General features: G+C 55.2%; 8 protein-coding genes across 8 annotated transcripts; 3 read left to right on the top strand and 5 right to left on the bottom strand.

Annotated features, from left to right (window-relative positions):
• Positions 1-120: 120 nt before the first annotated feature.
• B0T15DRAFT_401955 (uncharacterized protein) lies at positions 121-2,142 on the bottom strand (the record flags this gene model as incomplete). The annotated part of the gene is made up of 3 exons (XM_062865136.1): positions 121-165; positions 227-1,693; positions 1,756-2,142. The coding sequence occupies 3 exons, from the start codon at positions 2,140-2,142 to the stop codon at positions 121-123; spliced, it is 1,899 nt and encodes a 632-aa protein (XP_062718892.1).
• Positions 2,143-3,493: 1,351 nt separating this feature from the next.
• B0T15DRAFT_263730 (ribosomal protein S28e) lies at positions 3,494-4,286 on the top strand. Its single transcript, XM_062863376.1, has 3 exons — positions 3,494-3,628; positions 3,693-3,776; positions 3,833-4,286. Exons 1-3 carry the CDS (start codon positions 3,568-3,570, stop codon positions 3,892-3,894), a joined length of 207 nt encoding a protein of 68 aa, XP_062718891.1. The 5' UTR covers positions 3,494-3,567; the 3' UTR covers positions 3,895-4,286.
• Positions 4,287-4,975: 689 nt separating this feature from the next.
• Positions 4,976-7,347, top strand: B0T15DRAFT_263708 (polysaccharide lyase family 4 protein). The gene is made up of 3 exons (XM_062863375.1): positions 4,976-5,137; positions 5,212-6,918; positions 6,999-7,347. The coding sequence occupies exons 2-3, from the start codon at positions 5,332-5,334 to the stop codon at positions 7,029-7,031; spliced, it is 1,620 nt and encodes a 539-aa protein (XP_062718890.1). The 5' UTR covers positions 4,976-5,137; positions 5,212-5,331; the 3' UTR covers positions 7,032-7,347.
• A 542-nt stretch (positions 7,348-7,889) lies between these two features.
• Positions 7,890-8,986, bottom strand: B0T15DRAFT_263669 (uncharacterized protein). The gene is made up of 3 exons (XM_062863373.1): positions 8,838-8,986; positions 8,478-8,754; positions 7,890-8,413 (listed from the first exon to the last, which is right to left on the bottom strand). The coding sequence occupies exons 1-3, from the start codon at positions 8,884-8,886 to the stop codon at positions 8,098-8,100; spliced, it is 642 nt and encodes a 213-aa protein (XP_062718889.1). The 5' UTR covers positions 8,887-8,986; the 3' UTR covers positions 7,890-8,097.
• Positions 8,834-9,418, bottom strand: B0T15DRAFT_263683 (uncharacterized protein). Its single transcript, XM_062863374.1, has one exon. It carries the CDS (start codon positions 9,316-9,318, stop codon positions 8,971-8,973), a length of 348 nt encoding a protein of 115 aa, XP_062718888.1. The 5' UTR covers positions 9,319-9,418; the 3' UTR covers positions 8,834-8,970.
• Positions 9,419-10,454: 1,036 nt separating this feature from the next.
• Positions 10,455-12,176, top strand: B0T15DRAFT_539145 (Aldo/keto reductase family-domain-containing protein). The gene has a single exon (XM_062869720.1). The coding sequence runs from the start codon at positions 10,789-10,791 to the stop codon at positions 12,151-12,153; it is 1,365 nt and encodes a 454-aa protein (XP_062718887.1). The 5' UTR covers positions 10,455-10,788; the 3' UTR covers positions 12,154-12,176.
• Positions 12,177-12,388: 212 nt separating this feature from the next.
• On the bottom strand, positions 12,389-15,484 carry B0T15DRAFT_263649 (uncharacterized protein). Its single transcript, XM_062863372.1, has 2 exons — positions 14,978-15,484; positions 12,389-14,922 (listed from the first exon to the last, which is right to left on the bottom strand). Exons 1-2 carry the CDS (start codon positions 15,368-15,370, stop codon positions 12,625-12,627), a joined length of 2,691 nt encoding a protein of 896 aa, XP_062718886.1. The 5' UTR covers positions 15,371-15,484; the 3' UTR covers positions 12,389-12,624.
• A 798-nt stretch (positions 15,485-16,282) lies between these two features.
• B0T15DRAFT_576526 (uncharacterized protein) lies at positions 16,283-16,750 on the bottom strand (the record flags this gene model as incomplete). Its single annotated transcript, XM_062871034.1, has 1 exon — positions 16,283-16,750. One exon carries the CDS (start codon positions 16,748-16,750, stop codon positions 16,283-16,285), a length of 468 nt encoding a protein of 155 aa, XP_062718885.1.
• Between the last annotated feature and the right edge of the window lie 2,969 nt (positions 16,751-19,719).

The following is a 19,719-nucleotide window of genomic DNA, read 5'->3' as shown; positions in this document are numbered from 1 at the left end:
TTTGAGAAGAGGTATATGTCAGGCGAGTAGCGTTCATAATACATGTATAGCATGTAAAAAGAACACATCTAAGAGCCCCTGTCCCCTACACTGTACAGTCGCCCTAGCGAACCTGGGGAATTAAACATTAGGAGAGAGGAGATCGTATTGGACGCATCTCTCGACCTGGTTTGCACCGTCAATATCAGTTCCATAATGTCGGGTTAGTAAGGGATATGTGGCTTACATCTTCAACGCTGGCCCTCATGAATCTCCTTGTCTCGAGGCCCAGCCAGACCACCAGCATGGAAAAGTCACCCTCTTTGACCATATCCTTTCCGCTCTGGGTACCAAGCTGCCTCAAAATCGGGAGCGAGCTGCTGAGGAGATCCATGTCCGGATCCAGACTACGACCGATACCCTCGAGTAGCAGGATGCTGATGACCACATTGACAAAGTCACCTTCCAGGCGGACATGGTGCTGCCTCACCATGCCTAGTACTTGTTGCAGGATGTCTCCAATCTTAATATTGCCAAGCGCGAGCGTTCTACTCTTGACACCCAACACCAGGTGCTGCATCTTCAGGGCAAACACCTCTTTGTCGAGCACGAGGTCAGGTTGACGGCACCTCTCGCACATCAAATGGCCAGCCTTATAACCATCGAACTCGGCCACGGCGCGGAACAAGTCGAGGAAATTACGCCGATTGGTGTCATTGAGCTCCGTGACAAGTCCCGTGTCAATGAAGACGAGTTGGGGGCGGAAGCCCTCGTGGTCGATCTTTGCCAGTTCAGCATCCCAGAGGTCTTTGTTATGGCGATAAGGACGCAGGCGCGACAGAATTTGCTCGGTCACATCCGCCTGTTGACCAGTGCCGACCTCGTCAGAGGTGTGCCGAAATGGCAATGTAGGTCGGTCTGGCTCATAAAACCGCACCATGATGTTTCCTGGGTGGAGGTCGGCATGGACAAAGTTGTCGATGAGCAGCATGCGCAGGAATGCGTCAAGACCCTCAGAAGAGATATCTTGTTGGAACACACCTCCCCCGTTCGCCAGGAAGTCGGCCAGAGGGATACCGTGTGCAAACTCCTCAATGAGGACATTCCGCGTGCAAAAGTCCGTGTAGGGGAAGGGGAACCATGCCGTAGTCCTGTCCTTGAAATTCTTCCGAAACCTTGATAGGTTCGCCGCCTCGATGCGCAGGTCTAGTTGCAGTTTCATCATAACCCCAAATTGGTCGACCTCGTCCGGGAGCGACAGCCACTCCATTGTGGGTATTGCGTTGAGCACAGACGCGAAGAACCGCATGATGCGAAGGTCGCGCCGCACTGTCCTCTCGACGCGGGGATGTTGAACCTTGACAGCAACATACGACGACGGGACCCGCCTCGGGGTACTCTTGAGTACGGTCTCGACATTCTTTCGAACGTTGTAACGGATATCAGCGTGGTCCTTGGGAACATCGATATCCGCGGGCAGGGCGAGACCGGGCTTGAGCTTTGCTTTGTAGACTTGGGCGATGGCCCCGACACCCAGTGGCTGTTCGTCAAACTCGTCAAATATTTCCTCAAAGCTGCGCCCACCGAATGCCTCCTCGATTATGCGCTTTGTGGCATGCAGGGAGTGGGCGGGAGCGTTGGCATGAAGCTTCGACATGATCTCACAGAGCTCGTTGGGGAAAATGTCCGTCCTTGAGGCGGCCCACTGACCAAGCTGCGAAGCGCCATTGTCAGCTCATGCAGGATGTTTCTAAATCTGTCCCGATAACGCATTACCTTGATGAAGGCCGGACCGGCCCATTCCATGGCCTGGACTAAGAAGCCATACCACCACAATGTCCCGGTCCGCTCATTGTCACGCTCCGGAAGGTGCTTGCCAATCCATATCGCGGGGATGGTTATAATAACCGGCACAAATATGGACACGAGCTGCAGAAAGCGGAAGCCGGTACATATGGGCTCCCAAAAGTAGAGGTCAAAGATCACCAAGACTCGGCGCCGTAACCAGCGCAGGGTCCCGTCGTTTTCGCCCGCCGTCTTCCGTATCTCCTCCCGCGAGATCTCGAGCATGCGTGACTCGCCTGTCTCGCCGGGGTTGGCGTCCCCATTCTCCGAAAGCTCGATGAAGGCAGCGGCAGCCAGCCCACCGCCAGAGGCGGCCATCAAGGTCCGCGGAGTCACACGATAACCCCATGGTCGTGCCGGGGATCGCGAACCGGTACTGAATGGGGATGTACGAAGGGTCGTCCGAGGATGCCGAAAACGATTCCTCGAGATCCTAGGGGCCGGACCAAAACAAAGTGACGCTTCGGTGCGAGAGAAGAGCCGGCCTAACGGGAGAGCCGGCCTCATGTCGTTGCGGCTCCTGGGACGGGGACTGAAATGCTGGTTTCAAATTGTCGGGTAGAGGCATTCTCATCGTCCTCTCAGCCGCAGGATGTCGAGATGTATTTGACGGCCGACATGTGACATGACGGTACCTCGTCCGTGGAAGGTCGATTGGTGGGCCCAGTTTGCATTGCGGAAGCCCGTGACGTCGTTCAGTCCGATCCGAGCAACGGAGCTGCGGCAATCGATCGGCGAGATTGGCCGATCCCAAACGTGCTAGACCCACACGAACAAGAGCCAAGGGATTCTCGCTCAGCTCAGCACACCACCAAAACGACCACCTGAACGACGCACGCAGCAGAAGCACGAAGTCCCGAGTTCTCTCAAACCTACATACAGTAAGGTAGGTATGTAGGTGAGATGATATGTCTTGTGAGCACCTTGTATTTCCGCACCGTTTTCCATGAACCTTACCTCTTCCGCTAGGCTGCTTTACCGTTCGTTCTCCCTGCCCTCTCCAGAAATGACGGAACTCTAGACCTCAAAGAAACAAGGGTTTGAACGCAAGGTTCGGGAAGGATACCGTTCAGGGAGGTATGTATATAACCCCAGTGTGCAAGCGCTAGCACTCATCTTTCCATGATCGTGTTTGGGTGGGATCCTCGCGCTTTATTCCTTCCGAAGTGCGATACGGGCCGCGTGGTACTGTATTGTATTGTACATTCAACTCCGGACAATGCTCAGAACACACAAGATATGGTGTCTTGCTCTCGGCTAGGACTTAGAAGTTCCAAGCATGATGATTAGGTACGTATAGTTCACCAATGCAACGAAACCTGGCGAATGTAGTATGATGTGCTGGCCTTGGTGAGTCTTCGCTATACGACGCCGGAAGTGACTCGGGCAGTAGATAGGAAACAGGTACCTGTAGCTACTGCCAGGCGTTGTAAGACTTTGGCTTGCAATCAATCTACATATTATCTCACAATCCGTGACCTTATCCAAGAATCCAACTGCTGCTCTTTAAGTCCCTGCCAAGCATGCCAAGCAGAGGTTCTCAGTTCTTCCTTTTTGGGCTTTTCGCCCCGCACCGCCCGCCCCCACACAAAGTTGCCGGTTCGGAAATAGAAAATTCCTACAGCCCTGCGATTTTGGCTCCGCACAATTGAATCTAGGTGAAATTTCGCAACTCCGAAGACCTTCTACATCACGACCCTCGGCCGAATCTGCTTCCACCACGCAAGTCGATCAGTTGCGAAAATGGATTCCTCGAAGGCTCCCGTCAAGCTCGTCAAGGTCACCCGAGTCCTCGGCAGAACCGGTACGGGCCATTCCAGGGTTTGGCTCCTCAATCTAGCCCGAATACTAACGTGTTCCAAATCCAGGTTCTCGTGGTGGTGTCACCCAGGTGCGCGTCGAATTCATGGACGACACCACTCGCTCGATTATCAGAAACGTCAAGGGCCCTGGTATGCGCCGCAGTTATCCAGTTGGACGATCTACCGACTAATACACCCGTGTCCAGTTCGTGAGGACGACATCCTGGTTCTTCTAGAATCCGAGCGTGAGGCCCGCCGCCTTAGATAAAGTACGGAAGCTTTGGGGGTTTGGTGATTCTGGGGAAGTGGCAACAGCATTACGCTACCTTGTCGGCCCAACAGGCCGGACCGTCGCCATGAGCTTCGGTGAAGGTTGGGTGGGAATGTCTAGGTTGGGCGTTCGGTAGAACGGTATCACGATTTATTGCTCTCCAGAAATTCTACGCGGCGCTGAGGCTACTCGATATCCTGCGGATACCGTCGTGCTGCGACTGGGGCTTGGGCGTCGAAGGACAAAAACTTGCTGCGATTTTCTTCATGAAGATTCCCATCAGAACTGCCGGACTCCGTGGTGTCGTTCCTTCAACTTGGACTATACTCGGTATTTACGTATCCGCTTCAAACCGGATATATGCAGCATAGGTACTTGAAAACCGGAGACGATACCAAAACCAGCTGGCGCATGACCTTGGGGATCTTGAGTGAGTGCATTGTGTCCCCATATCACACAACTGGTTCACACGAAACCGCTCTGGTACCAATTCAGAGATTAGGTCCAACCACAGGCGATCTTCCGTGACCGTTCTCTAGTGGCCCCCTTTCAGTTGCATCGACTTACGCGCGCGAAGATCCACCGGTGAGGCTTGACACTTCGACGTCTTCAAGGTCTAGGGTCACTTATTGGAGGCCTTCTTCCGCATTGCACCTGTCCCTTCACGACGGAACCCTCTGGATTCAGCGTTGGAACTTGGCAGGCTTAATCTGTCAATCAGTAGAGAGCCCGGTCCTGTCTGTTATTTATTTATTCTTCTCTTTTCTTTTCTTTTTTCTATTTCTAGATCTTTGATTCGCGCATGCTAAGGACACTCCATTCGAGGTTCGAAGCCTTGAAGCAACTGCTCATGTTCCCCGTCTCACCATTAGTCAGGGAGATCTTTTCGCGAAGGCGTGACCAGGCAGCGGAAGCTCCCGTATTTGGGACCCAACTTCCCTGTTGCCCGTGCCGAATGCCGACGCGTCATGGGGTTCAGGCTTTCGGTGCTGGCGGAGAGCAGTCTTTATTCAATATTCTGAGCCGCCCGCATATTGAGATTTGAGGACCCGGCGGTGGTGCTTCCGTCGTCTTGGCATGGATCAAAAACACATCAGGGCGCCCCTATGATAAGACGCACCCCGCTGAATGCAACATCGGGAAAGCTGTTGCGACTTGAGATCCCGGGATTCGGTCCCAGTTCCGCCAATCAGCGGCTCTGTACGATATTGGCGCGGCATAAGGCTCTCCTGAATACTTCGTATGACCCCAACATCTCGCGACGTCTCGCGGCAACTCTCTGCATAGGCGCTTGCTTACCGTGTACTTATATAGTCTCTTCAGGTGGCCATAGCCAAGCTTGAAAAGATGGCTTCTTCGGTCGATCACATCCCGACCTTAGCACGTTCCTGGAGAGCCACGGCGAGCTGAGCCTGGCCTGAGTACGTTGCCAACATGGAGCTCCGGTCCTTCTTTCGTTTCTTCGCCCTCTCTGCTTCCGTCTTCGCTCCAGGTGCCCTTGCAGCGTTTGGCTATACGTCGTCTGGTAACAACTTCGTCATCGATGCCGGCTCTGCCAACCCCTTGGTCTTCTCCGTGAGCAAGTCTAGCTGTGATATCAACTCGATCAAGTACCGCGGCACCGAACTTCAGTATGGCGGCAAGGGCAGCCACATCAGCTCCGGCCTCGGGTCGGCAACTGTCTCGGTCAGCCAGATCAGCGGGTCGTCCAAGTACATCAAGGTCACATGCGTGACATCGACGCTGACCCAGTACATGGTCGTCCGGGAAGGCGAGAGTATCATCTACATGGCCACGTACATCACGGCCGAGCCTTCGATTGGCGAGCTGCGCTTCATCGCGCGTCTCCTGCCCGACAGGCTACCGTACGAGTACCCCTACGGCGAGGTTTCGACCACGGCCGGCTCCAGTTCGACGGTGGAGGGCTCGGACGTCTTCGTGGTCAACGGGCAGACGAGATCCAAGTTCTACTCGTCCACGAGGTTCATTGACGAGGATTCGCACTGTGTCTACGGGGGCAGTGACCTGATCCACGTCTGCATCATGACGCCGCAGCAGGAGTCTTCCTCGGGCGGGCCCTTCTTCCGCGACATCGATTCTAACAACGCCGGCGATTCCACCAACCTCTACAACTACATGAACAGCGGCCATGTGCAGACCGAGGCGTTCCGCACGGGCCTGCACGGTCCGTACGCGATGCAGTTCTCGCGGTCCGGGATCCCCAGTGTGAAGAGCCTTGATGTCTCCTGGTTTGGAGAGGTCTCCGTCACGGGCTATGTGCCTGCATCTGGCCGCGGGACCGTCAAGGGAACGGCCACCGGTGTGCAGAGCGGCATGCAGGGTGTTGTGCACTGGTACAACAGCGCGGCGCAATACTGGGCCAAGACGTCCTCGAACGGTGCCTTCACCTCGCCGCTGATGAAGCCGGGCACTTACACCATGGTGCTGTACCAGACGGAATTCAAGATCGCCACCAGCACCGTCACAGTCTCGGCCGGGAAGACCACGACGCAGAACATTGCCGGCACTTTCAACACATCGCGCAACACGCTCTTCCAGATCGGCGACTACGACGGCCAGCCGACGGGCTTCCGCAATGCCGACAAGTTCCTCCGGATGCACCCATCCGACAGCCGCATGGACAGCTGGGGCCCCCTGACGTACACGGTCGGCAGCTCGAAGCTCTCCGACTTCCCCATGGCCGTCTTCCAGGCCGTCAACAACCCCGTCACCATCAAATTCAACCTTGCCAGCGCCCCCGGCGCCGCCACGCTGCGCATTGCCACGACCCTCAGCTTCGCAGGGAGCCGGCCCCAGGCGACCGTCAACGGCTGGACGGGGCCCGCGCCAGCGGCACCCACCAAGATCGACAGCCGCGGCGTCACCAGAGGCGCCTACCGCGGCCATGGAGAGGTGTACACCGTGAGCATCCCCGCCGGCACGCTAGTGGCTGGTAGCAACACCCTCACCATCCGCTCCCTGTCTGGCAGCAGTGGAACCACGTTCCTGAGCCCCAACTTTGTGAGTCCTTTTCCGCTGATCTCCCCCAATCTTCTTCTGCCCGCCATGTGATTGCTAACCGGTTCCTGCGCGGTCTCCAGATCTTTGATGCTGTTGAGCTCTACACAGCCTAGTTCTGCTGCTTCAAGGATGTGGGAGGTGGCTCTGTAACCGAATCTGGGGCCCTAACACTTCCAGGAATGCTTCTTGTATATAGATTTGAGTTTGACATTACCATGTCAGTATCTAGTAATCCACGTCAACGTGTCGAAGAGGGTTTCACTTTGTCCTGGGCTGGTATTGCCACCGTTGTGCAAGCGTCTCCGTACCAGTTTTTCCCTCTTCCCCCCCTTTCTCTCTTCTTTTTTGTTTCACCGTTCTACCCAAGACAATGCGCTCTGACTTACTGGTATTAGACGGTGTATATCAAGCATTCTGGAGATGACTAACACATTCCCCTCAGCGAAACACTGAACTTAGGTAACTATCTTACTAGTGGTGTGGAGTTTTGTTACGCCGTGATTGATTATCCCTTGCCTGTGCCACGAAATTACTAGTATCCATCGAGCTTCAAGGCTTCGTACGAAAAGCAGATCCAGGCCCTTCAACCGGCCATCACCTGTGGCACGGGATACAGTAGAGTGCCAGCGGGAAAACGTTGACAACAAGAGTACGCAGCGATTTGGGCATGATCTAATTAGTATTCTAAAGCGGAAGCTGAGTTTGATGCCGTTATGATAACGGATGTACCGCGCTGTCTGGATGCAGCTCCTTAATATGACCGTTTGGGTCCATGTATGTACCGTTCGTCAGCAGCTCTTCCCATGTCAACAGTCGGTAGTCGAGGAGTTGGCTATAGCTTAGCGTTCCTCTCGACTCCCTACCTGCCTTCTGCCTGTCGCACCAGTTAGTTCTTTCCTGCTTTGATTATTATTGCCCCTTCCCTTTCCCGCTTTTCCTTCTACCTTATCTCTCTTTGCCTTCCCTTTCTCCCCTTTTGAAACTGGCATGACGAAGGGCAAATTGGGTTCTCGGTCACAGCAAATGGAGGTAAATGCCCCGCGATAATGAGACAGCCATTGATATGTCCACGTCTATTCTGTGGATACTCTACACTCCTTTGCCCATCTTTCTTTTCTTTCCAAGGCGTTTCAGTGCATAGTTGGTCCAACCCTAGCCCTTAAGTAGGTACCCCCAGGATTAGAGGTTTGCCACCTTAGCGGCAAAGTCAGCATTCTTGGCGGCGGCCAGGTCATAGATCGGGTGTCCCAGGCTGTCGTGGATGCTGAAAGTCGAAGTCTCGTCACCGGGGGTGTCGACGGGCGTGTTGGAGTAGGCATAGGCCATGGTGGTATCATACGCCGGATCGAGCTCGGTGTAGCCCATATCGTCGTCACCCCACCTCGAGCAGCCCGTGCATTTGGCCGTAACTTGGAAGTGGGTGGCATTGATGTGCGTTCCTGTCTTGAGGACGGTGTAGTGGGCGTCGGGGTTCTCGGGCGGGCTGAAGTAGCCACTGTTGGAGTAGTATCAGTAGCTGCACGGGCAGTTGCTAGGTCTCGCACCCTAGAAGAACATACTAGGCAATCCGCGATGATAGCACGACGTTGTTGGTTCCATTGGCCCAGGCAACGGCGAGCGGGTTGTATGTCATGTGGCCTCCCCAGGCCCACCCGGCCCACCCAACGTCAGTGGGTGCCACGATCTGCAGGACCGTGTCGTAGACCTTGGGCTCCGGTATGTAATCGGGGATGGCGATGCGGTAGATGATGCCCCGGTCGCTAGTGTACGACGAGAAGGTCAATCCGGTTTCCGGGTCCTCGTACACCGACGAGTCGGCGTCGAACTGCCTGCGAGCTAAAACAACGTCACCAATATCAGCCTCCCGAGTCCGAAACGCGGGTTAAAGAAAGCTCAGTATAGAAGCATCAGTCACTCACCGAGGCCGAGAATGGCAGCTACGCGCGCTACACTTTGGAGAAGCTGCATTTTAGACCCGGGATTCAACGGACAACTCTTAACAATGGCGACAAGCGACCGGGCCCGAGAACAGCCGATGGGATTTGAGAAGATTCATCTTATATACTCGCACGTGTGACGGCAGGAGCTGCAGCAATATAGAGTGCCGTGGCCTGCCAACCCTGCCATTGATCCCTTGCGCGCGAGACACATTATTCCGCAAACACGGAATGGAACATGGCGGCTATCTAATATCGGATGAGCCTTGGTTCGACAAGCGAGGACGGAGCGAGGCTCCTGGCTACCAGGGACGCCGGCACCAGCAAGGCCGGAAGAGATGCCTTGGGCAAGCCAGGTCGTGGAAGTTGCCCGGGAATGTAGCATTGTGACGTCTATAGCAGTGAAGCTCAATGCCGCTCTTAAGCACCATGCTACGCCGAACAGGGCGAAGAACGTGGTCATCTTCTTTTGCTTAATCCTGGTTGGCTCATTAGGATACAGATTACAATCATGCCGGAGGCTGTCGTAGAACAGTCCCTTTTCGGCTTTCTGATGGCATACTATTCATTCCAGAATGGATCACCAATACCTCAATGTAAGGCTCACGTGCACGGAAGGGCCTGGAGAAATTCGGTGTGATTATTGCGGGGGAATGTTGAAAGCTATGATTGGAATGGATAAAGCAGGTGTTTGGAAATATATTGTTTGGGTATATTAAACGGGAACGGAAGGGAAAGAGAGGGCTTCTGTGCTGGGAGATCGGCATAGTTTGGGGGAAACAGGATGATGGAGGAGTCGTGTTGTGCCTGTGCCTGTGGATTTTAAAGGCAGGTCTATCACCGTCTTTAGCCTAAACCTGCAGTGATAGCTTCTGCACAAACCACTCCGAAAGATGGCATGTTGACAATACGAACAGGCCGACTCAATCACAGTCATACAACGATAGGCAGCTTTTCGCATGGAAGAACTCGGCATATTTATGATAGTGATCTTGAAAGGGGCTATCCATGGGATCGAGTAAAACCTGCCCCACTATCTATCTCTGTAAGTTAGTCATGATATCGACGACAAAAGGACTTGCCGCTGACAAAGGTTAATGAGGGAGAGGGCGGCTCAGCGATCACCATTGCGTCGCAGAATATTGCGTCTTACTCTGCCAGACCGCCGCCGCCGCCACGTGGCTCGGATTCCTAGGTACTTGACATATACTAGGACGACATAGTTAGTGGCCCATGAGCTGAAGCGATGGGAGACGCTGACGGTCGATTTGAGTGTTGGGGAAAAAATACCTACTCGCTGGGCCTCCCAAAGCAGCCAAACCCAGCTCGCCGCCTTGACATGCCACGGAGCGCCCCGACTGATCGTGACAGGGTTGCAGTGGAGCCGTGGACGTTGAAACTGTTATGAGCACTGACCACTGGCAGTGACCACTGCCTGCAGCACTGTCTAACTACTACTAGTAATAGTTAGTGCTACCAGCAGTTAGTACTATTAGTAGTTAGTATGAGTACATACAATATGAAGTTTCAACCTTGAAATCACGTATTTTAAGCGATCAGTTTCTGGCGTTGAATTTGACGGTTCATAGCTTGTAGGTTGGCAATTCCCAGGCACAAACCCTAGTCATTAGCTAATGGCTACGGTAAAACATCACTGACATGGCTGCTGACGGTCGGCGGCCATGCATATGCCAACATCGATCAGACTTTGTTTGCGTCAAGACTTTACTTGCATTGTGCACTACTGGTACCTACGTAAGGTAAACAGAGGTTGTCTGGTCTTGGGCAATCCGATGCTTCCATGATACCCAAGTACGGATACCCCGCTTCTACTGCGCTTTGCCACCCCACCAAAAACATAAGAAACTCTCAGGAACAAGCATTCCACAAACACAGCGAACACTTGAGCGTGTAACTAGTAGTAGGTATCACCATGGCTGAACCAAGTGAGCCTGCCGCATCATCAGCGGCAGCCAAGGCCGAACCGATGTCTTCCCGACCGCCACTGCACACCGTCCTGCCGCCCTTGGTCCTCGGCACAGCAACATTCAACCAGCAGTATGTCCCGGACCCGCACTCGATGCCGTACCACGACATCGTCGCCCGCGCCCTCTCCCTCGGCGTCAACGGCTTCGACACGAGCCCGTACTACGGGCCCTCGGAAACCCTCCTGGGCAACGCCCTCGAGGGGCTCATGCACCCGGATGCCTCGGAATCCAACCCCAACCCGGTGGTGCCGCTCCAGCGCTCCAGCTTCTTCCTCGTCACCAAGGCAGGGCGCATCGCCTCCTCCGAGTTCGACTACTCCCCCTCCTGGGTGCGATACTCGATCCTCCGCAGCCTGCAGCGCCTCCACACGCGCTACCTTGACCTGGTCTACATGCACGACGTGGAGTTTGTCTCAGGAGCCGAGGTGTTGGCGGCCGTGCGCGAGCTGCGCAGGCTGCGCGACGAGGAGGGCGTCGTCCGGTACGTGGGCATCAGCGGGTTCCCTGTTGAGGTGCTGTGCGAGCTGGCGGAGATGATTTTCGCCGAGACGGGGGAGCCGCTGGATGCGGTGTTGAGTTACGGGCATTTCACCGTGCAGAACCGGAGACTGGGGCTGCCGTGGGTCGAGGAGGAGGAGGAAGGCGGGCGTGGGGCGAGCGGGAGGGAAGGATCGCCGCTGGCGAGGCTGAAAAGCGCCGGCGTGGATGTCGTGCTGAATGCTAGCATGCTCGGCATGGGCTTGCTCACGAGCAAGGGCATACCTGCCGACCCACAGAGCAATGTGGAGACGGGCGAGACGGCCTCTCCGGTGGCGCAGTGGCATCCCTCGCCGCCCGAGCTGCGTCGGGCTTGTAAAAAGCTCGCCGAAGCCGCGGCAGAAGCAGGGGAGCGTTTGGAGTCGGTTGCAATACGCTGGTCGCTGGCCGAGTGGGCTCGCATTGGGGCGGTTGCGGGTTTCGGCGTCGACGTTCTTGTGCCTGGCGGCGGGTCCTGCAAGGTCGGCACAACCGTATGCGGCGTCTCATCCGTTGCCGAACTTGAAGAGACGGTGGCGGAATGGCGTGGAGCTCTTGAGAGCCTCGGGCAACCGGGAAAGAACAGTGATGAGGCGTATGGCTTGGCACGCCAGGAGAAGGTGTTGCATCTTGTCCGAAAGGTCTTGTGGCCCGCGCTGGGCTCTTGGTTAGATTATGTCTGGGAAAGCCCAAAACCTGGCTACGTGAATGCCAGGCGAGAATCGGAGCGCGGAGTTGTTCCGGATGATGGAGTTGTTGCTGCGTATGAGCAGGCAAGGCAGAAGACAAGGTAGCCAACAGTGCGAAGACCGTGAAATCCATGCTTCTCTTGAATATCCGTGATAATGCTACTCGATTTCTAATACCTGTAGACCGAACCCTCAATCGCCAGGCTCCGGACTCCGTTCCGTCTCTTACTTTCGTTATTGATTGAACTTCCCATTCTTGCCATGTCACACCAGACCCATCCCGTGTAGGTACCACCAGATTGTTGAAGACAAAGTGCAGAAATGGGCTCGGAAAAGGAGGGAGGAGCTCAATGAAGGCAAACAAATAGAGTGCTGACATAGGTTGGTCGAGTCGGAACCGAGTGAAGGGAAGAAGAAAGGACAGGGGCCAAGGGGGTTTACACAGACCCAAGTTTGCGAAACCAATGCAATCCCACAATCAGTTCCACGCCATCCGTGTTCCCATACTGAAAGTGCCCGTCATCACGCGGCTCCCCTTAGACAACTTGAAGTACACTGACCCGCGCCGTCCCGTCGCTACCGCGTGGCCTGCTGTGCATGCTCCACGGTCGTCGCATGCGTGAGTGCCTTAGAATCATCGTCAATGCCGATAGAAGTAGTTGTGTCTGGCGTGATCGTAAGTTCTGGAAGTCGCGGCGCGCCCGAGGTGGCGGGTGCGGCATTTTGTTCGTCAACTCGCCTACCCTCCGTAGGATGATCGCCGGCGTTGATGTCGGTCGCGGTGTCGTGTAAGAGACCATTTGCTGATACCTCTTTTGCGGGCTCCGTCCTAAAAGCCTTGCCGGGTTGGGACGCGCCAATCCCTTCGGAACCGACGGTCTCGGGGGATTGAGAATTGGTGGCCTCATGGGTCTCAGCCTCGGGCTGAAGCTGGCTGATGCGTCTACCAGCGTTTTCACCTTCAAGGCTAACGCCTACCACCTCTGCAAGACTCCTGAAGTTGAACATCGGCTCCGTGGTGGCGCTTGGGTCCCGATCGCGGTCTTGATCCCCACCGTCTTCGCTAGCTCCAGACGGGCTTCCAAGACTGAGGCCGCTGCCGCGCGGGTCTTGGAGGTGGGAAGGTGAAGTGTAGCTGCCGGACCGGCTGTCAAGAATCGAAGACGAGACTGAGGAGGCACTGCTCATTTGCCGGAGATGAGACGGCCCGGCTGGGAGATGAGGAACCGGGCGCGGACCCGAAGTGGTGGCCGAGCTCCCCGGGATGGCTGAATCGGCAGCGATGGTAGGAGCACCCTCGGCATGCATAGGGACCGCGCGGCCGACCCCCTTCCCTTTGTCCTTAGAGTTCGCTTCTAGACCCTGCGAGTCGCCCGTGGCCATGGCGCTGGCAACGCTCGCTTCAATGCGGAGGTTGCTAGCAGCACTATTACCTCGCTTCCTTCCGAAGCCTAGGCTAGGTAGGCTCAAAGTACTCGCGCTCGCCGAGCTCTGGCCACTGCGACCGCTGGCATTTTCGTAGGGAGTCCCATGTTTCGCAGCCGCCTTGGCCGCCTTTCGAGCCTCCTTTTCTCGCTTCTTCGCCTCCTTCCGTTCCTCTTTCTCCGCCTTACGCTTACGCTCTTCCTCAGCGGCAAGCGAGAGGCGAACAGCCTCGGCAAACATCATCTCCTCGAGATCCTCAAGACGGTTGCGTCGGCTTCCACCACCACCAGATCCCGCTCGCAAGTTCTGATCAGGGCCACTCTGAGGAGTTCCGGAGCCACTGTCTCCGTTATCGCCGTCTCCATTTCTGGCTCCGCCAGGAGAAGGGTCTGCAGATCCGGATCCGCTGGTGTTTCGCCGCCCGAACCGGCTGCGCACCCCCCGACTCTCGTTACCCATAAGGAATGCCGCCGTATGCAAGGCAGTAGCAGCGGCAGCTCTCCTTGCCTGATGAGCCCGCGCTGCCTGCAGCTTTGTTGCCCACTCCGGCCGGATTTTGTCGGTCAAAATAACATTTGGGTTGCTAGCGGACAGAGACTGGTTTCGCCGGCGGCCAGTACCACCACCAGGAGATGCAACTCCCGGGGACAGGGTTGCTGAGTTCACTGAGCTGCTCGAGGACATCGCAGCATTCGCAGTCCCTAGTGCCGTGGGGGATATGGTGTACACCAGACCCCGACGGAAGGGTGGCGGTTCGTAGGTGACGCCGAATTCGGGCTGCGTGCAGTATGGGCAGCAGGCAGGCTCCGAGATCAAAAGGCCCGCAGCCTCCTCCGGGTTATGGTTGGGGTCGTTCTCGTTGTGGCCCTCCGGGAAATGCGGGTCTGGCCGCTTGATCTGGACGAAGCACTCGCTGCAGATAGGTTGGTCGCAACACCGTGTGTGGTTCAGATACGGCGGGTAAGTCAAGAAGCAGATGGGGCACTCGATGGGTTCCTTGTACAAAAATACCTCGAGGGGTTGCCCGTTCACGAAGGGATCATGCGGCAGATGAACCTCGTGCGGGACGATCTCGGTTGTGGAACTGTTTCGCGAGTTCCCACCCAAAACGGCAGCGATAGCCTTCCCGCGTGGCTTAAAGGAGGAGCTCAGTACTTTCGGATGTTGCGCGGAGACGGGCGATGGGAGGGCAGAGGAGGGGTTGGATGCCGCCTGATCAGAAGCGGTTGACTGGGAGCGTTCACCGATCGGTACTGTGAGACTGTCTAGATTCCGAGACGGTTCCCCGCGTGAACTCGCCGGAAGGGGCCGCGGGATGAGCTCTTCGGGGGGCGTCTGGTCGGCAGGGGGTATAGGTAGGCCCCGGGCGGCGGCAATGATTTGGGGCTCGGTCCACTGGTCGCTGAAGTCGTTGAGACCTCGCCAAAATGGAGCCAGCTTCCGCTCAATCTGGGGACATAGTGAGCACTGCCCAGCATCGGTAGAGAAAGAGGGGCACACTCACTTGGAGCTGTCGAACAATCTGTTTGTTGAAGTCTTCGGGCCCAGTGTAGGTTCCCATGGTGACAAGGAAGCCGCCATCGACATGTTCTTCCTTCATGCTTCGTTCTCTCTCGGCGATCCTCGCAATCCGTTCCCTCTCCAGCCTCCGTGCCTCTCTCTCTTGCTTAGTCTCGCGGCGCTCGTACGGCGGTTCTGGCTGCGAGCCTGAGCTTCCCCCAGATCCCAATCCCAGAATGCCTCCTAGATCCCCCCGACTGACTCGGCTTCTCCGGCCGGACGTTCTATCATGTTGTAAAATTCCACTGCCGGCCTCACGCGCGACCGCGGAGCCGGAATGGGGGTGGTGGTGGCTGGCATCACCGCCACGCGATTCCTTTGTGCTTGCATTCCCCATGGCTGCGATACCCCTCCCTGTATCACTTCATTCGCAGTCGTCGGTCGGTAGGCGGCTAGAATGGGGTGTCGCCGGTGGGGTAATGGATTTCAGATTTTGAGCCACGAATCGGAGGGGTGGTAAATCTGGAGGGTATTAGGTGACGTATGTTGACAACCGAGCGGGTGGGGGGAAAGGCAGATCAGGTCGGGACCAGCGCAGGGTTCACAGGTAAACGAAGGGCGGGCAGCAAGCCTGCGCACAGATATGCTTGGCAATATAGGGTTCTGCGATCTACCATCGGTATCCGTATCGCAGGCGTACCAGTGTAAGAAGGCTTTCTTCTAAACTCGAAGGAGGCTGGTCGATGTGGTCAATGCCGAGGAGCACATGCCCAGAGCCGCGGGTTCGGTTGCTGTGTCGCGGCAAGCCGGATACGGCGGGTGGTTGGCAGAAGGTGGAATTTAGGGGTTCAAGCAAAGCCAGACATCATCGCGCCTTGCAGCAACTGACACCTGCAGCTTGCGAGACAGGCCTGAGAGAAATGCGGTAATCGAAGAGCGAGCGACTCCAAGAGCACAGTCGATAAGCCGTTGTGTAGCTGTGCTCAGGATATTGGGAGGGCGATTGCCAAGAAACCATCTCCAAGTTGGCGGGCCACCGTGACAGCTCTCCATTATTGCTAATGCGGGGCAAAGCACCTGACGGAGGCTCCGATAGAGAGATACACTACAGTAAGTAACGTCACCTACATAGATCCGGGCCGTGCATGGATCCGGGCCAGGCAATTTCGGCTAATTTAGGGGCACCATAACACCATGCCCACCATCACCAACATGATCACAGCTGGGTCAAAATTGAAGCTATTCACAAGCAGACGACAGTGCCATGGCCAGAAAACAATGGGGGTCTAGAAAACACATGCAAACCCACCTACTTGAACACATCTGGGCCCATTTTGTAGTCCTTCCAAACACTCTTCGCAAAGCCCACTACCCCTCTTAATGCTATACGACGTTCCTTTTCCCTGGTTTCCACGGCTTCCTTAGCCTCCCTTTCACTGATGCGAGCCCGGATGTCTTCCACAGTCAGTACCCGGGCCTCACCAAAGTGCTTCCTCGAGGACTTTTTCCGGCTCTCGAACCTCTTTTTCACTACTTCCTGGGTCAGGGCCCTGAGTGTGGTATTGTCAGCTTGCATAGTTAGGAAGTAGTCTTTCATCCAGGACAGCCTGGCTCTCTTGGGGGTATCACAAATCTGGAACAGTTCCTCCACAACCTGGTTGATCTTTGTAGCCATGTCGCCAGTCACCGGGAGCTCGGCTCGACGGCCCTGTTGATCAGTAATACTGACCATCGCTGGGGTCTTCGGCTGGTCAGAGGTCCTGGGTCTGGGTGCCATTGCGGGTGCCGTTATGGGTGCCGTTGCGGGTGCTGTTATGGGTGCCGTTGTGGGTGCTGTTGTGGGTGCCGTTGTGGGTGCTGTTATAGGTGCCGTTGCGGGTGCTGTTGTGGGTGCCGTTGCGGGTGCCGTTGCGGGTGCCGATGTAGGTGCCGGTACCAGTGCCAGTGCCGTTATAGGTGCCTCGGCTGGCCTATGCCGGGCTAGGACCTTCTCTGGGTTGTAAGGTAGTAACCCAGCTCCTCTCCATGCCCCCGGAATGTTCCGGAAAATGCAAGCCCGGGCCTTCTCATAATACCGGAGGAACTGGTGGTTATCTACCTTGACAGCTCCGAACAATGCCCCCTCAGTAACTAACTTGCGGTAAGCCTTAGCCAACGGCCCGAAGACCCCGACATCAAGAGGTTGCAATTCATGTGTCGAGTGTGGTGGTAAGCAAAGTGGTATGATGTTGTTGTCCTCGCAGTATTCCACGAACTGGGGTGAAACATGGCTTGCATGGCCGTCAAGAATGAGGAGCCGGTATTTACCATGTGTTCGGGGTGCCGTATACTTGTCGAAGTGTCGGATCCATTCTAGAGCAATGTTGCAATCGGTCCAGCCGTTCTCACTAACCCGGATAACAAACTGGGGGTCGAGGTCCTTGGGAATCCACGCTTGTTGAATGCGTTTGCCCTGGAAGATGACGAAGGGTGGAAGGACGTAATTGTTGGCCGAGATGCATTCGATAATAGAGACCCATTCGCGGTTACCGGGTTGAACGACGGTCGGCTCTAATGAATCCCTCGGAACAATGACTTTGTGGTTGTCCCCAATGCCTTTTATGCACCCCTTTTCATCCATGTTGTAGGTGTCGTCGTCAGCGATGTTATAAGCCAACTTGATAGTTTGATATAGCTCGAACCAATGTTGTAATGTGTTGTGATCGACAGCGTCCTTCCTAGCTTGGTCCAATGCCCGGGACCTTCGAGCTTTCAATTCCGGGTGCCGGTTCAGGAAGTTGTAGATCCACCGTTCACCCAAAGGCTGGATGTCTCCCTTAGCCAGCAACAACTGGGCTGCAAGATGTTCTAGTGCCGAGATTGACATTGGCCAGCCCCAGGCATCCAACTGGTAAATGGAATTAACAATGGATTGTTCCTCCTGTGGTGTCAACCGCTGCAAGTGCTGGGCTGCGGCCCGGTGGTTCTGCCGTCGACCGGCATACCGTTCCTGGAGGGTGGTTCGTGGTATGTCAAAGATGTGGGCCGCGTTTCGAACGCTGGGGACCTCCCCGGCTCGCAGGGCTTCAATAGCAGACTGGATGCGTTCTTCCTGGCTGTTGGTACGCTTGCGTGGTGGCTTCTTGAGTGTGGGCTTGGGAGGTTTGGGTTTGGATTGAATGGGGGCCATGGTTGATGCGGTTGGCTGACTGCGTTGACTGCGTTCATGATACGGTTAGTTGACTGCATATGATGTGGTCGGTTGAGTACGTACCATGCAGTCGGTTGACTGCGTCGATTGCAGTGGTGATGTGGTATGTTGACTGCGTTGGTGATGCCGTAGGTTGACTGGTATGTGGAAAAGGTTAGCTATTGTCAGAGGAGTTCAAAAAACAGGTCAAACCATGGATTCGTTGGAAAATGCGGTCAAACAGCGTGTTTGATGAAGTTGTTCGTGATGTTCATTGTGGCTGACAGTCGAAATGAATTCAGGCCAGGACCCTGGCCCGGATCCATACACAGCCCGGATCCATGCAGGTGACGTTACACTGTGTATAAGTTTATCTGCATTATGTCATCGGGCTGCATCTGGGACTTTGGTGGGCCGTGCTCACCTATTTGCCGAACCTACCTTAGTTAGTGTACGTACCTTTGCGCAGACTTTTGCTCCAGGTTCACAAAACAAACTTTGCTGCTTGTGCATGCAGTGATAGGGAGATAGCTGCCTTGCCTGGCTCATGTACGGATGGCATACTGGCTCCGTGTTGATGGAGCAAATCCATGGAAGCCCAGAGTAAACATGGCATCCATTAGCCTTGTACCTAGGCATGTGGTAAGCTTGAAATCTCTGGTCCGACTGTAATGATTAAGGGGTAGAAAACTTGAGCCTTATCATGATCAAAGGCCAGTGGTCTGGATAGTCAAAAGAGCGATTGGTTCGATGCAGCCCGGGTAACTGAGGGTGTTCATCATACACTAGTTCAGCCTAATAATAATAAGTGAGTGATGAAAAGGATCACGATGCTGTTCTGGGGATACTTTTTGGCTGTGCCCGACTTTTATTTTATCGACCCACATCATAGGGTAAGTACCTCATTACACCAGCAGGGGCGCTTTTGAAGAGGAGTTCCTCGGTCGCATTGTCCGAGGATATGCCGATGAACTGGCAATGGCAGAAGGCATACTGTGTATGCTGAATCATATACAGTTGCTCCAGTCTCAGAAGTTCCGTGAACAATGATGGTCGTGGTATTCAGTTGCTGATCTATCAGGACTCAGGAGGAAGGCGAGCGGCGAGCGGGCGTAAAGTAGTACCTAAGGTGTTGTACCTATCTATCCACATTGCCCGGGCAAAGCATCTGCAGCTCTCGCCCTTCTTCCGCACATTTATTCTTGTCTCTTGTCCTTCCCGTGATCACTCCTGATATTTTCTTGCTTTCCTTCTCCCCCTTCATTTGTACAGTAGAGTACCACTGCCGGCGTATTAAGGGCAACTTTATAGTTCATGCTTCGAGAGCCATAGCGTTCTACGAGTGAATGCACATCAGTTCCTGGCTCTACATAGATCACCGGCCGCATGAGAGTTGGCGGCATTCAGGCAGTTAGTCGAGTACCTAGGTATCGAGAATTGATGGATTGTTCGCGCCGACGCCTCATCTGATGGGCTGGCAAGATGCAAGCATGATGATTGCGTATACCTCCTTTCCAATCCGGACTTGTCTGAGCATCGGATCACTAGTCAGAGCGCCAACCAAGTTCTACGTCGTT

This window comes from Chaetomium strumarium (assembly GCF_033439665.1).
Source record: "Chaetomium strumarium strain CBS 333.67 chromosome Unknown B0T15scaffold_6, whole genome shotgun sequence".
NCBI lineage: Eukaryota > Fungi > Ascomycota > Sordariomycetes > Sordariales > Chaetomiaceae > Chaetomium > Chaetomium strumarium.
This window is presented reverse-complemented; position numbering and strand designations above follow the sequence as displayed.